This window comes from Vombatus ursinus, unplaced genomic scaffold (assembly GCF_900497805.2).
Source record: "Vombatus ursinus unplaced genomic scaffold, bare-nosed wombat genome assembly UNPS02014820.1, whole genome shotgun sequence".
Taxonomy (NCBI): Eukaryota; Metazoa; Chordata; class Mammalia; order Diprotodontia; family Vombatidae; genus Vombatus; species Vombatus ursinus.
The window spans coordinates 25,462,406-25,478,286 of record NW_020954598.1 but is presented as its reverse complement, the minus strand read 5'-3'; the positions used below and the strand labels follow the sequence as shown (position 1 = coordinate 25,478,286).

The following is a 15,881-nucleotide window of genomic DNA, read 5'->3' as shown; positions in this document are numbered from 1 at the left end:
AAGGATATGAACAGGCAGTTCTAGGATGACGAAATCAAAACTATACACAGTCATATGAAAAAATGCTCTAAATCAGTACTGATTAGAGAAATGCAAATGAAGCAACTTTGATATGTCATCTCACTCCTCTCTGATTTGCTAAAATTGAAAGAAGGGGGAAATGCCGAATGTTGCAGAGGATGTAGAAAAATTGGGACATTAATACACTATTGGTGGAATTGTGAACTGATCCAATCATTTTGGACAGCAATCTATAATTATGCTCAAAGAGTTATAAAATTTTGTATTATGCCCTTTGACCCAGCAATATCATTATTAGGTCTGTTTCCCAAGGTGATCAGGTAAAAAGAAAAAGAACCTCTATGTTCTAAAATATTTACAGCAGCTCTCATTGTGATGGCAAAGAAGTGGAAACTGAGGGGATGCCCATCAATTGGGGAATGGCTAAACAAGTTGTGGTATATGATTGTGCTAGGATATTACTGAGCTGTAAGAAATGATGAATTGGTTGATTTTAGAAAAACATGGAAAGACTTGCAAGAAATAATGAAAAGTGAAGTGAGTAGAACCAAGTGAATGCTGTATACAGTAATAGTAATACTGTTCAAAGAATAATTGTGAACAACTAAGATATCCTGAGTACCATAAATACTCAAATCAACTATAAAGGACCTATAAAGGGAGATGCTATCCACCTCCAAAGAAAGAACTGATAAATAGAAATATGCATAGTATGGTTTTACATATATTTACAAATTTGTGTCAAATGGCGGCCTTTTCTAGTGTGGGGTGGGAAGGGAGGGAGAGAGACAATTTGGAACTTAAGATGTAACCAAAAATAAATTTTAAAAAATGAGTACAAGATGACATAGTCTGACTTGTGCTTTAAGAAAATCACTTTGGTAGCTGAATGGAGGATGGACTGGAGAGGGGAAAAATTTAAGGCAGGGCTATTGCAATAGTCCAGTATGAGATGATAAGGGTGGCAGTTAACAGAAGACAGAAGGGACATATTGGAGAGATGTTGCAAAAGTGAAACTGATATAGATCTAGGAATATACTACAAAAATGTTATGGGGGAGTACTGAACATCTTTCTTTAGATATGAGTATACACTCATCAATGACACACAGCAATAAAATATATGGTAATGGGTATAGAACCAGGAAACTTCAGAAAAATAAACTTGCTCTACCAATGTAGATCAGCATCTTCTCTATAGTTGATGATCTTAGAATGCTGCCTGAGGTACTGAGATATTAAGGGAATTGCCCAGGTTCACACAGTTGTCATGTGTCAGAAGCTGGACTTGAACTCAGGTCTTCCTGACTCCAAGGCTCTCTCTCTCTCTCTCCATGACTCCATGTAGTCTCTTATGTTCTATGCAATGTTATTAATATCAATTAACGATTTTCACATGAGAAAATGAGCATATGGCATGAGAGTTTCTATGTAATGCCTACTTGAGAACAGAATCTATTTTGTCAATAATTTTCTCTCTTTCAGGGCAGCTAGGTGGCGCAGTGAACAGAGCACCCGTCCTGAAGTCAGGAGGACCTGAGTTCAAATGCAGCCTCAGATCAAACACTTGACACTTACTAGCTGTGTGACCCTGGGCAAGTCACTTAATTCCAAATGCCTTAAAAAAATTTTTTTCAAAAAAAAAATTTTTCTCTCTCTAAAGCAGGAATTCTTTTTTAAAATTTTAAGGGTTTGTAAAGTTTTATATTATCTCATTTGCTGCTTATAATTCTAAAACAGAGCTAGGACAGGAATTGTCCTCATTTTGGGGATGAAGAAATGGAAGCACTGAGAAAAATTATACCCTGAGCGTAAGTATTGGAGGTAAGATTTGAATCTATGTTTCTCCTAACTCAGGGTCTAGCATCCATTTCATTGTACCACATTGCCTCTAAAGTAGACACTGTTTAGTCTAGCATTAAAGGACCTCCCCAATCTAGTCCATACTTACTTTTTTTGTTTCATATAAGTGTCCATGTGAGTTTTCTAATAATCTGGATAGGTAAGATCTGAGGTCTGGCTCACCTCTAATGAGTTCGTTGTTGTTGTTTGTACTTCGTTCTCGAGGAGAAGCATGACATCAAGGAGGTGATGTCATGGCACACAAGTGAATTGGATTTAAGGGAGGAAGGGCCATGCAAAATCACAAGCCTCACTTTTTCCTCCAGAGTCATATGTCCAGTGACAAGATATAGATCAGGATGACTAGAGATGGCCCTGGATGCAGTGGGAAACCTTAGCCTTTTACACTAATGTCTTATTTTTTTTAATTTTTTTTTTTTAGTTTTCAACATTCACCTCCATAGGATTCTGAGTTTTAAATTTTCTCCTCCTCCCACACCTTCCCCGCTTCCCCCCACCAAGACAGCGTGCAATCTGATATAGGCTCTAAGCATATTTTCACATTAGTCATGATGTAAAGAACAATTAGAACGAATGGGAGGAACCACGAGAATGAAGCAATAAAACAAAACAACAAAGGAAAAGGAGAACAAAGAGTATACTTCCATCTGCATTCACACTCTATAATTCTTTCTCTGGATGTGGATAGTAATTTCCATCTTGAGTCTTTTGGAGTTGTCTTAGATTCTTGCATTGCTGTGAAGAGTCAAATCTATCAAAGTCAGTCATTCCACAATGTGGCTGTTACTGTGTACAATGTTCTCCTGGTTCTGCTCATTTCACTCTGCATCAGTTCATGTAAGTCCTTCCAGGTTTTTTCGAAGTCTTCCTGGTCATCCTTTCTTTTTATGTTTCTTTTGAATCTTGTATTTGAAGGTCAAATTTTCTGTTGAGCTCTGGTCTTTTCACAGGAAGGTTTGGAAGTCCCCTATTTTGTTAAATATCCATCTCCTCCTCTGAAAGATTATGCTCATTTTCGCTGAGCAGTTGATTTTTGGTTGTAATCCAAGCTCCTTTGCCTTACAGAATATTGTATTTCATGCCCTTCGATCTTTTAATGTAGAAGCTGCAAGGTTCTGCGTAATCCTGATTGTGGTTCTATGATATTTAAATTGTTTCCTTCTGGCTGCTTGCGATATTTTCTCTTTGATCTGGTAATTTTGGAACTTGGCTACAAGATTCCCTGGCGTTTTCAATTTGGGATCTCTTTCAGGAGGTGATCAGTGGATTCTTTCGATGACTAATTTACTCTCTGGTTCTAGGACCTCAGGACAATTTTCTTTGATGATTTCTTGAAGGAGGTTTAGGCTCTTTTTTTCATCATGGTTTTTAGGTAGACCTATAAATTATTATTATTATTATTATTTTTTGCTGAGACAATCAGGGTTACGTGACTTGCCCAGGGTCACACAGCTAGTAAGTGCCAAGTGTCTAAGGTCAAATTTGAACTCAGGTCCTCCTGACTCGAAGGCCAGAGCCCTATCCACTATGCAATCTGGCTGCCCCAACACCAATAATTTTTAAATTGTCTCTCCTGGGTCTATTTTCCAGGCCAGTTGTTTTACCAATGAGGTATTTTACCTTTTCTTCTATTTTTTCATTCTTTTGTTTCTGTTTGACTGATTCTTGCTCTCTCATAGAGTCATTAGCTTCCACTTGTTCCATTCTAATTTTTAATGAATTGTTTTCTTCTGTCAGATTTTGTACCTCCTTTTCCATGTGGCCCATTTTACTTTTTAAGGAGTTCTCCTCGGTGAGTTATTGTGCCTCCTTTTCCATTTGGCCAAGTCTACTTTTTAAGGCCTTTTTTTCCCTACAATTTTCTATTGTTAATTTTTGTCCTTCCGTTTCCAAGCTGTTGATTCTTTCTTGCATACGTCTCATTTCTTTTCCCAATTTTTCTTTTACCCCTCTTATTTGACTTTTAAAATCCTTCTTGAGTTATTCCAAGAAGGCTTTTTGGGCTTGAGACCAGTTCATATTCCCCTTTGATATTTCATATGTGGGCCTATTGATAACCTTGTCCTCTTCTGAATTTGTCTTGATCTTCCCTTTCCCCAAAATAAGAATCTATGGTCATTTTCCGTTTCTGCTTTTTGTTCGTGGTGCTTAACTATTTCCTGACTTTTTAGAAAAGAAATGTTGAGTTCTCCTGCTGGAGCAAAGGGGACACTTACCCAAGCTTCTTTTCCTGCTTGCCCAGGCCTTGCACAGGGATGTTTTGCTGCTGGTGAATGTCTGTCAACCTGGAGCTTTGCCTTCTGGAGTTGTGCTTCTCAGAGTTGTGTTGAGGCACCAAGCGATTTTGCTGCTGGAGAACGCCATCACCTGGGGTAGTCTTCAGAGCTGGGGTCTACCGGTTCCCCTACCTGTACTGAGGCTCTCAAGGGGTTCTGGTGTTGTCACTTGCATGCTCCACCAACCTGGGTCTCAATATCTCCCCCGATATGCTGAGGTGGGGCTTGTTACTGGCTTGCTGGGGTGCCTCCAGTCCTGTATTGCTCCCCTTCCCCCAGAGCGAGAGGGGCCTTTCCCCTTAATCTCCCAAGCTTCCTGGGCTACAAGACTGCTGTGCCCTGTCTTTTTGCTGGCTCACAGTTTTTCCTGGGTCAATATTTTCTGAGCTTTCAGAGGTCAATGAGAGAGGGTGAGAGTGACTTACTTCTTACTCTACCATCTTGGCTCCCTAAAGCAGAAATTCTTAACCTGCATATCCAGCACAGAGCACAGTGCCTGACACATAGTAAGTAATAAATATTTCTTGGCTGACTGACTGTTTTCTCGCTTCTCAGATCTTCTTCAATTATCTGTCTTCTTTGTGTCCTTCTCCTTTGCCTAATCATTCCTTTATGTTGTCTGTGTACATGTTACCTCTCTACTTGTCTGAATCTACGTGTAGACTGTATATTGGCCTATGGTTTGCAGATCCTTTCCTACTTTTCTCATTTAACCTCCTATAAACACTATTCTCCTAAATCTTCTACAGTCTGGCTTCATAACTCATGGCTTAATTGAAGCTGCTTTCTCTAAAATTATAAATGATCTCTTACTTACAAAGTCTAATGACCTTAGTCTTCATCCTTCTTGACCTCCCTGCAGCATTTGACATCGTTTTTTTTTGGGGGGGGGGGGGGTGTCTTTCTTTCTTTTTTTTTTTTGCTTTTTGGTGAGACAATTGGGATTAAGTGACTTGCCCAGGGTCACACAGCTGGTAAGAGTCAACTGTCTGAGACTGGATTTGAACTCAGGTCCTCCTGACTCCAAGGCCAGAGTTCTATCCACTGCGCCACCTAGCTGCCCCTAGCATTTGACATTGTTGAACAATATATCCTCCTGAATTCTTTCCTCTCTAGGTCTACATGACACTGTTTGTTCTTAGTTCTTCTCCTTCTTGTCTGACCACTTCTCAGTCTCTTTTTCATGCCCCCCAATTATGAATGTATACCCAAGACTCTGTCCTGGCTCCTTTTCTCTGCTCTCTCACTTGGTGACCTTATCAGCTCCTATAGATTTAATTATCTTTATGCTAACAACTATATCTATATATCCAGAAAAAGTCTCTCCTCTCAGCACCAAACCCACATAACATTATCCTTTAGGCATCTCAAACTCAACATGACCAAAACCACTCATTTTTTCCCCTAAGCCAACTCCTCAAACAAACTTCCCTATTTCTTCATCATTATCCTTCTAGTTAACTAGGTTTGATACCTCAGTCCCATCCATGACATTCTCATTCACCCCACATATACAATGAGTTGATATGTCTTGTTTAAACCTCCATAATAGCTCTTCCATCTGTCCCCTTTTCTCTACTTACACAATCACCTCCCTATTCAGGACCTCATCATCTCTCACCTGGACTACTACAAAAACATAATTGGTTTCACTACCTTAAATCTCTCTCCATTCTTAATCCATCCTCTAAAGGATGCCTCCAACTTGCCAAAGCATTTTCCTAAAATGAAGGTCTGACAACGTTACCCCCCTACTCATTCTAGGGGCTTCCTATCAACTCAAGAATCAAATATAACCTCCTCTGTTAAGCATTTAAAGCTCTTTGCATCAGATCCCATCCTATCTTTCTAGACTTATTACCCACTACTTCCCCTTCGCATATACTACTCATTATTCCTGATTCTGTCTAGGCAAACTGGTCTCACTGATCCACATATGACACTCCACCTACTCTCTCCTCTCCCTTCTCTAAACCTTTGCAATGACTGTTCCTCCATACCTGAAATGCATTCCCTCTGTGCCTCTCCCTCTTAGAATTTCTACTTTCTTAAGCCTTAGCTGCTAGCGCCTCCCCCCAAATTTATCTCATATCTACTTTGTATATACCTACATAAGCCTATGCTGTTTACCTGACTACAGTGTAAGCTTTTAAAAGTCAGGAACTACTGCATTTCTGCCTTTGTATCCCTAGTACATAATATACACTTAAGCATTTGATACTAGAAAGAAAAATGGACTTAAGGATTCCAGTCCTACTTCCACCATTCACAAGCAATACCAATCAAGCTTCAGTTACCTTATCTGTAAACTGTGAATAATACCAATAACTTTACAGTGTTGGTACAGGATCAAATGAAACAATGTATATGAAAGTACTTTACAAACTGTGAAAGCCAATGCAAATATAATAATTAAGTAAAAATGGGAGCAAATATCAACATTAGATTATCATAACAGCAGCTAAGGCTGCTCTACTAACATTCAATGTTAGAAGAATAAATTTGCATGATCTGTCACTAAATAGCCAACTTTAGTAAAAAGCAGTTCAAGTTTATATGGTATTTTAAGATTTCCTAAGTGCTTTCTTCACAAAAATCCTGAGTTAAGTATTATTGATCCATTTACAAATAAAGAAACTGAATCTGAGAAGATTAATGACTTGTCTGAAATGACATACCTGGTAAGTGGCAGAGCCCAAGTATCCTGACCTCAAATCCAGTGCTGTTCTCATCATAACATGTTTACTTCTTAAACACCAGAAATCATTAACACATAAAAAACAGCTAAACATCAGAAAGGAAACCTTGCTTGCTCTTCAGAAAATGATCCCGCCTTTCCAACTAAGTCTAATATTTTGTCCACATAATGTTCTTATTACCTGGAATTTAGTCATTAGTACAGATACAGGGAAGCAGAGATTAAAGCCTTAAAGGAGATCAGACTTTGTATTTTTAAAGAAAACGACAGCAACCTGAAAAACAAACATTATATGGCAATTTAAAAAGAAAGGTGGTAAATTTCTCTGACTGCACACTTCCAACACAAGTAAAAATTAGCTCCCTTAAAAATGAAGCCTGGTGAAATGAATAGCAAATATAGGCTATTTTCAGATTGTGAAAATAAAACAATGCAAAAATACACTCTTCTATATTGTCTATAACACTGCCATATGAAAAAGTCAGCAAACTGTACAACAAAATATTAAAGGAAATAATATGAAGTGCAAGTATGACATATACAGTTAAAAGAAAACAGGTACTTCAATGAGGATGTGGGGAGAGGAACACACATACCTGATACTCTTCTACAGTATCTATTAATAACTGGTGCTGCAAAAGAAAGAAAAAACAATTTTAGCATTAAATATTTAAATTTTGATGTAAGGTCATAAAATTACATTTTAGATTAAGAAATTTCTTTTCTCATTTTACATGGATGACAACAGAAGTGTCTGAATACCATACATGGAATTTAAGTATTCAAGTGGAACTTCTCAACTAATGATTTTAATTGTATTTTTATTAATATCTTTGGTCTTTATATCACTTTTATTTCCCTATATTGTTCTTCTTCCTTTTTAATACATGCATCCCTTGAAACAAAGGTTTTTTTTTTTAAATATAAAAGTTCAGGAAGATCAAACAAAACATTAATCACATCTGACAATAGATGCAATGTCACACATCTAGACCCCCTTCCCTAGCTCATTTCTGTGAACTGCCCATTAGGCTTGGGTTTTGTTTTGTTTTTTCCTTCATTCTTTCTATTTCCACTGTTGTAGTTATTGTGTATGTTGTCTTGTTTTCCTAGTTGTGCTTGTTTCATTGTATCCATTCACATAATTCTTCAGAATTCTTCATATTCATGATTTCTGATGGTACAGTAATATTCCATTACATTTGTACCCTATAATTTGTTTACTTATTCCCCAATCAATATGGTCAACTTTCTAGTTCTCTGCTACCACAAAAAGTATCTGAATATTATAGTGTATATAAGCGCTTCTTTCTTTATCTTTCATCTCTTTGGGGTAAATGATTAGCAGTGAGATTTCTGGTAGAAAAGGTATGGACATTTTAGTAATTTGGGGGGCATAATTCCAAACTGCTTTCCAGAACGGTTTGTCCAATTCATAAATCCATAACAATGTATTAATGTGTCAGACGTCCTGCAGATTTTTTAAACAGAATTATTTTTGTCTTTGCCAATTTGAGGGGTATGAGCCACAGAATTGTTTTGAGCTGTGTTTCTCTCATTATTAGTATTATGGAGCAACCTTTAACATGGCTGTTAATGGTTTCTAATTATTCTTTTAAGAATTATTTGTTCAGGGGGGCAAATAGGTGGCACAGTGGATAGAGCTCCGGACCTGGAGTAAGGAGGACCTGAGTTCAAATCTGGTCTCAGACACTAACACTCACTAGCTGTGTGACTCTGGGCAAGTCACTTAACCCCAACTGCCTCACCCAAAAAAAAAAAAATTATTTGTTTATATCCTTTAACCATTTATTCACTGCATATATATGTGTGAATTCCCTTTATATTTTGGATATGAGATCCTTACCAGAGATATCTGAAGCAGAATTCCCCACCCAAAACTACAATTTTTTTGTGCTACTTTCACAGATTTTTCAAATTATAATTATTAAAAGCTTAATTTGTAAACACTCTTTACATAAGCATAACTGAGTTATATGCATCCTACAGTCCACATTCTTGTTAATTCTTTACCACTACATACAACCCCTTTCTTTATCTTTTAGTAATTATAAACCCAACAAAAAATGAACATGAATAAATATTCAAACTATTTACTATAAAAATGCAAACTCAAATGAAAATTAATCTATTGAGTATTCTCTGTCTCTTACTGCTGTTTACTCATATCTGTATATACATATATAAGCACAGTTATTTTTACCTAACTGTATCCAGCATGTATATTGCTCTTCCAGTTCTGCTCCATTAACTTGACATTACTTTGTACGTCCTCCTATATTTCTTTATATCCCCCATTTTTGAATGGTCCTACAATATTTTATTGCTCTACCACAATTTATTCAGTTACTACCCAACTGTTAGACACATAGATTATTTCTAGTTTTTTTACTATTAAAAATAAAACTGTTACATACACATACACACACACACAGAGTTTTCTCTTTAATTGTATGCTTGTAGTATATTCCTAACAAGATTACTAGGCAAAAGAATACGAATAGTTTTAAACTGTTGTTACATACTGCCAGATTACTATTTAAAAACATTACACCAACTTGCAAATGCTACCAGCATCTAAAAGTATTATCGGCATTACACTGGCATTTTGTTTTTTTCTAATGTGATCTCTAAAAAGTAAAGCTTTAAGTTTTAATTTTTTATATCTTTGATTATTAAAGAGTGAGCATTTTTGATTATTTACAATGATCCCTCTCTCATAAATTGCCTTAATTTCCCCTTTTACCACACATCCATTGACATTTGAAAGTCAGGGCAAGGGAAAAGAGGATATTGCCCTTTATTGGATCAATCAAGGGCCCCTTGCCCTAGTACACTTAAGGAGAATAGTTTCTCCCTAAACTTTACACCTCAAAGAAAGCAGTAGGGTTTTGGTAAGGGGAAAGGAGTATAAGCACCATTTTGGAATGGACAGTTAACAGAAAGACAAATAAGGGTTTTTTAAACAAGTGGGACCAAAAACTTTGGACTAAAATAATTCCTAATTTAATCTTGAAATAGGGTTAAGAGGGAAGACAGTATAGCTCATGATACTTTCACAAATCTTCTTTAAAAGGAGGGGAGACAGGGGAAGGCTTCTTGCTCCGATCTAAAACAGATTTCTGAGTCTGCATCAGAAAAAAGCATCCACATTTTAAAATAAAAAAATTTCTCATCTTGGTAATTATTTATGTATTATGTTTTACGTATTATGGTACTTGCAATACCTTTTCCCATCCTCCACAGGGAGCCACATTACTTCCATCTATTCCAACATGAGCAAAAATTCCCTCCACAACATCCAGTTATATTTGTTAACAAATCAGTGTAATTACAAAATGGTCATACTTAACTGATTATGATTCATTGGAGAACTATGCCCTATAGAAGGACTGTCTGTTCTAGCCAGGCCAGTCTTCTCACCATTTCCCAAACATACCGTTCACATTCTCTACAATAACAAAGAGGAGGAAATAGTAGTGGCTTTTGTTCACATCATTTCTCTGCTCCTTTCCATCTATTCATTCTTCAAAGACTTGCCCAAATGTTATCCCCTCTGTGAATCCTTTCTTGATCACTCCAGCTCATAATAATCTCTCTTCCTCTGAGCCAAAATCCCTTAAGATCTGTGACACTCATCTGGCACTTAAATACCCCCATGTGACACATCTTTTATTATTTAAATTTTTATCTCAGAGTCTTCTTTCCCAAATCTGTCCTTCAGATTTCTTCTAGTCATATGACCAGCCAGTTAGGTGGCTCAATAAATGCTTGCTGCATGTAATAGTTGAAAAAAATTTTTTTTTCTGATTTCCTAAAAGTCTGAAGTAGATATAAAGCTTGATGCATTCTCGGGTGAGCATTTAAGTGAAATGTTCAATCAATGTAACAAATCTAAGATAAAGCCTTAAGAAATAATTCCTTATAATGTTCACTATCTTTATATCAAGAATAGGTGCTCTTTGAAAAACAAAAACTTAAAATTCTAAGGAAACAGCCTTAGAAACATGCTCTGAAAATCGAACAGGATCTAATTAGAAGCAAAAACACCTTACATTATTGCTAAATGTGCTAAGTTCTGAAACTGCAGTTCTTAAATCATAATACAACTGATTTTCCTTAACCAAGAAACTACATATGTACTTGTTGTATGGTTTTGTCCTTCATTCTTGAAGAGGACCATGACATCAGAGAGATGATGATATGACTTGCAAATGACTTTGATTTGAGTGAGGGAGGGCTGTGCAAAGTCACCAGCCTCACTTTCTCCTCCAGAGCCATCTGGGTCCAGCAGCTAGATGTCTATCAGGAAGACTGGAGATCACCAGCCCTTTTAAGTTAAGGTGTTTTCAGTTCTCACTCTGAGTGAGGCAACACCCATTCAGTGAATAGGCTTCTTTAAGAAGTGAGTCAAGGAATGGTCCTTTTAATAATACTAATAATAAAAAAAATCAAACTGGGAGAAGAAGACCCTCAGGGTTGCTGGCCAAAAGAGAAAACAGTTACTATTTACAGGAGGGCCAAAAAATAACCATTAAGTGGTGCCTGGTCAGGGGCCTATTGTCCAATCCAAGAGATCCAGAGTGAATTGGGTTTAAGGTTTGGTCTTTGAGAAAGCAGTAGCACAAAACAGAATTAAAAGGTTGGCTTTTCCTAATTATCTAGATTTAAAGATAGGTGTTGGCAAAATGTAACATCATATGAAAAAGCAAGAAGGGTGGAAAAAATTCCAGGGAAAACATCATAGTATAACTGATGTCAAGAGTGTTCCTCATACTGAACATTCTATCTTCTATTTCCATGCCTTTAAAGGTACTGTCTCCCATGCCTAAAATGTATTCCTACTGCACACTTCTACCTCCCTTTCAAAGCCCAGCTTATCTGATATAAGGTCCTTCCTGATCCCCGATGTTAGTGACCTTTCCATAAAAATTTATTTTGTATATAATTCATATTTACTTATATGTGTACATGTGGCTTCCCATAATAGAAAGTAAACTTCTTGAGGACAAGGACTATGTTTTTATCTTTGTACTGCCAGCAGCTGGAACAATGCTTAGTATATAACAGGTGCTTAGTTAAATGCAATGATTGATTGTTACACAAAAAACACAAGGTGTGCCGAAAGTCTGAAACGAAAACTTTGGGCACACTTCTTATTAAATATAATAATAATGTAATAGATAGAAGAAACACCCATGCTGTCAGTATTGCACACTGGAAACCTCATTTTAGGAGCATGCATTACTGGACACTAACACAAAATTGCTGATATGGAATGTCCCCTCACAAACCTTAATAGTAAAAGTTACTATAAGAAAATAGAAATGAAAAATTCTGAGTGTCCTAAATTAAATTATAATTGTTTACTTCCACCTGCCTCCCAATGTACTTCCTACCAATAAATTTTCTACACCCTTATTAGCTCATTTAGCCTACATGTTCATGTCATCTATCTGAACCAGGGGTCTCAAATTCAAGTTGTATTTCTGTTTTAAGTATATAGCACTAATACATTTGCATTATTACTATCTAAATATTTCTTTTTTTCTTTGTAATGATCTGCAAATCTAATAACATATTCCTTTAAACAAAGGGCCGGCCACAAATAATATAACATAGGTAGGGGTGAGGATGAGGGAGTAAAGAAAGGTCACTCAAGTATCTCCATGAGGCCACTAAGGGTTTGTGGTCTAGTCCTATTCTCAATACTGTACTTAATTACATTTTTCCTAGATAACATCAGCATCTGGTTCATGTTTTCTTTTACTCTTCATCAACTTCTATTATCCTTGATTATCTCAATATCTACACTGATCACCTACTCACTCCTTGACCTCACTGACATTGACTCCACTAACCTCCATATCTCTTCCTTGCTACAGTCATATTTTGGACACTGAGAGGGTAAAGCAATGCTCCATCTCTGAGACATAATTTGCTACCCTTTTTTTCCCATCGAAATCCTTTAATCTGCCTTATCTCCCTGCACTCCATCCACAGCCAGGGCTTCCAGTCTCTTAAACCATACCATCCCCTCACTGGACAGGTCTCCCTACTCAAAAAGGGTTTTATTAATTCAATGACCTTTATACAAAGAATTTCTGGCCCAACTAAACGTATATCAGGGACCATTATGCCAACTCTTACCCCTAACCTGAATCCCCAAACAATCCATTTAATCTGAACTAGTGTAGACCTGGCCCTTTACAAATAGGCTACAGAATTTCAATAAGGATTTGGCTTCAGCTTGCTAACCTTGAATTTATTTCTTATTATTCCCCTAGCATGCTGTCTTATAAAAGCTGTATAAGACTTTTCCTATTTTTAAATTCCTTAAGACTTTCTTCTCAACTTCTCTCCAGTTTTAGAAGAGATTTTTAACCTCATTTGTCACCTCATACTTCTTCCACCCTCATCCCCTAGCCCTAACTATAGCTGAAATCCAAATATATCTTAAATAGCCACTGCTTGAGAAATTATTGAATAAATTGTAACATGCTGATGTCCTGGAGTTTTATTGGTGTAGGAAATTCTTGATAGGGAATTTCCTACCACCAAAGCAAATATTCAGTCTTAGTCTTAAAGAGCTGTAGGGGGAACTGAGACATTAAATGACTTATATTGTCACAAAGTCAGTTTGTGTCAGAGGCAGAACTTAAACTCATGGTTTCCTAGATACAAGGTCAACTCTCTATCAACTGTCATGCTGTGACTGGAATATTAAAGTGCCACAAATATGATGAAAGGAATAAATATTCAAAAATACAAAGGGGAAGAGACAGCATCAATCACCAAACATTTATAAAGTGCTTATTATTATATACAGAACACCGAGTTATGCCTTGAGGGGAGAGAATATGATATTGATGGAGATGGAATCTGAACCCCTAAAAGGAAAAGACTGTGTCTTTGGGATCTTAACCCCAAAGAGGAAAAGCCCTGGACTTTCCCACATGGCCAAATCTCTGGCATTCACCTAAGGCTATAATCTTATTAATTGGCCTTTCATTATTGCCTAAGCCCAATCTCCCAATTCTCTGTTACCCTTAACCTAGTCTAGCCCTCCATTATCTTACCTCCCTGTGGCCCCCAGCGACTTCCCATCATTAATCCTACCAAGGCTCCATTCTCCCTTAGCCATGTGGTCCAGGTTCCTGGCATTCTGTTACCTCAGTCACCTCAGCTTATTGGCCACCCCCATCCAGATCCTCCTTAGACCCCTCCTCTAGTCACCCCAGACTACTTGGCCATTCCTAGATCCCTCTCACAGTCTTTCTGTATATAAGGTCCATCTGGCCTCCATTAAAGTGCTCAGATTCTTAAGATCTGGCCCACTTGCGTTAACGATACAAAAGCTTAGATTCCTTAAGAGTCTGACCAATATGGTGGACTCTTTAAATCTCACCTACTCCAGATTTATGTTTAATAAATCTTGTCTTTGGCTGAAAGAAGGCTTGGGTTGAATTCATTTGGGAAGGACCCGCGTGTTGTGATTTTGGGGTCTGAGCACCCCAAAACCTCAACAATATCAGAAGAGATACAAGTCCTTGTCCTTATGAAGAAGAGACAAACACTGACAGTTACAATACATGAAATGAAAATGAATTATAAAACAAAGTTCTGTGTGAAGTTTAAGGGGAGAAGTTGGTTGTTACTAATTGAGGGACTAGGGAAGGCTTCCTGGAAGAGAAGGCATTTTAATTGTTTGTTTTAATGGGAATTCAATGGAGAAAATTAGTGAGGGAGAAAAATAGGTAGTTGATGATTTTGGACTAAGCTTATAAGGAAGATATACATTTGGGAGTCACCTGTATATTGATAACTGAACCTGTTGGGGCTGATGAGGTTATCAAGAAAAGAAATAAAGAGAAAGAAGAGGGCCCAGGATATTTGGGATACTCTTACAGCTAGTATTTGTAAAGAAGGGGAACTTGAGCCCAGAGTGTAGAGTGAACCTTGAGGCTGTTTTGATTTGCATCTCTCTTATTATTAGTGATTTCCATAAAGCATTTTTTCAAGTAGTTGTGAATACTTTGTAGTTTGAGAACTGTTTGCTCATATCCATTAGTCTTATATATATTTATTGTTTACAGAGCTTGGGTACCAAACCATTATCAAAGAAATCTGATACAAAGATTTTCTTTCCCTATTTGGTCACTTTCCATCTTATTCTACCTAGATACATTGTATGTACAGAAGCTTTACAGTTTCAATGAATTAAAGTTGTCTATTTTATCTTTTGGAACTGCTCTTGCTTGGTTAGGAAAACATCTACAGTTGTGAGAGGTATATAATCTACTTCTCTTCTAATTTTTTTTTTTAAACAGTAGGTGAGATCCTGCTCATATCCAGGTCACATATACATTTAGAATGTATTGTGATGGAAATGTTTTTCATGCCTGCACATGTATAATCTCTATCAAAATGTTTGCCTTCTCAAGGAAGGGAGAAGGAAGAGAGAGAGAAAATTTGTGACTCAAAATTTCAAAAAACAAATTAGAAATAGTTTTTACATGTAATTGGAAAATATAAAATATTTTCACATTAGAATGTATTGTGGAATATGGTGCAAGATGTTGGCGTCTAAGCTTAACTTCCGCCAGACTGCTTTCCAGTTTTCCCAGCAGTGTTTTTTTGTTTGGTTTTGTTTTTTATCAAACAGAAGGTTCTTTTCTAGGTAATTTATGTTTTCCATTTTCTCAAACCTGGGGTTATTGAGTTCTATTGTTTTTTAATTTCCCATCTAGTCTATCTAGACTAGTCTAATCTATCTATCTAATCTAGTTTATCTCACTAGTCTTTAGACAATATCACATGGTTTTAATGACTATTGCTTTACAGAAGTGTTATTCTGCCTTCATCCCTACTTCATCACTTCCCTTAATAGTCTAGAGCTTTCATTTTTCCAAATGAATTTTGTTATTATTTGATCAAATTCCATAAAGTAGCCCCCTGGTAATTTGATTGACATGGCATTAAAAACGTAATTTTGATAGAAT

The 15,881-nt window shown here is 36.8% G+C and overlaps 1 protein-coding gene across 1 annotated transcript in view; it reads right to left on the bottom strand.

Annotated features, from left to right (window-relative positions):
* Positions 1-15,881, bottom strand: part of PRKAR2A (protein kinase cAMP-dependent type II regulatory subunit alpha) — a 134,678-nt gene that overhangs the window by 57,497 nt on the left and 61,300 nt on the right. Inside the window, exon 2 of the mRNA XM_027837054.1 lies at positions 7,455-7,490. Coding sequence (XP_027692855.1) covers positions 7,455-7,490 — 36 coding nt within the window. The remainder of the gene's footprint in view (positions 1-7,454; positions 7,491-15,881) is intronic.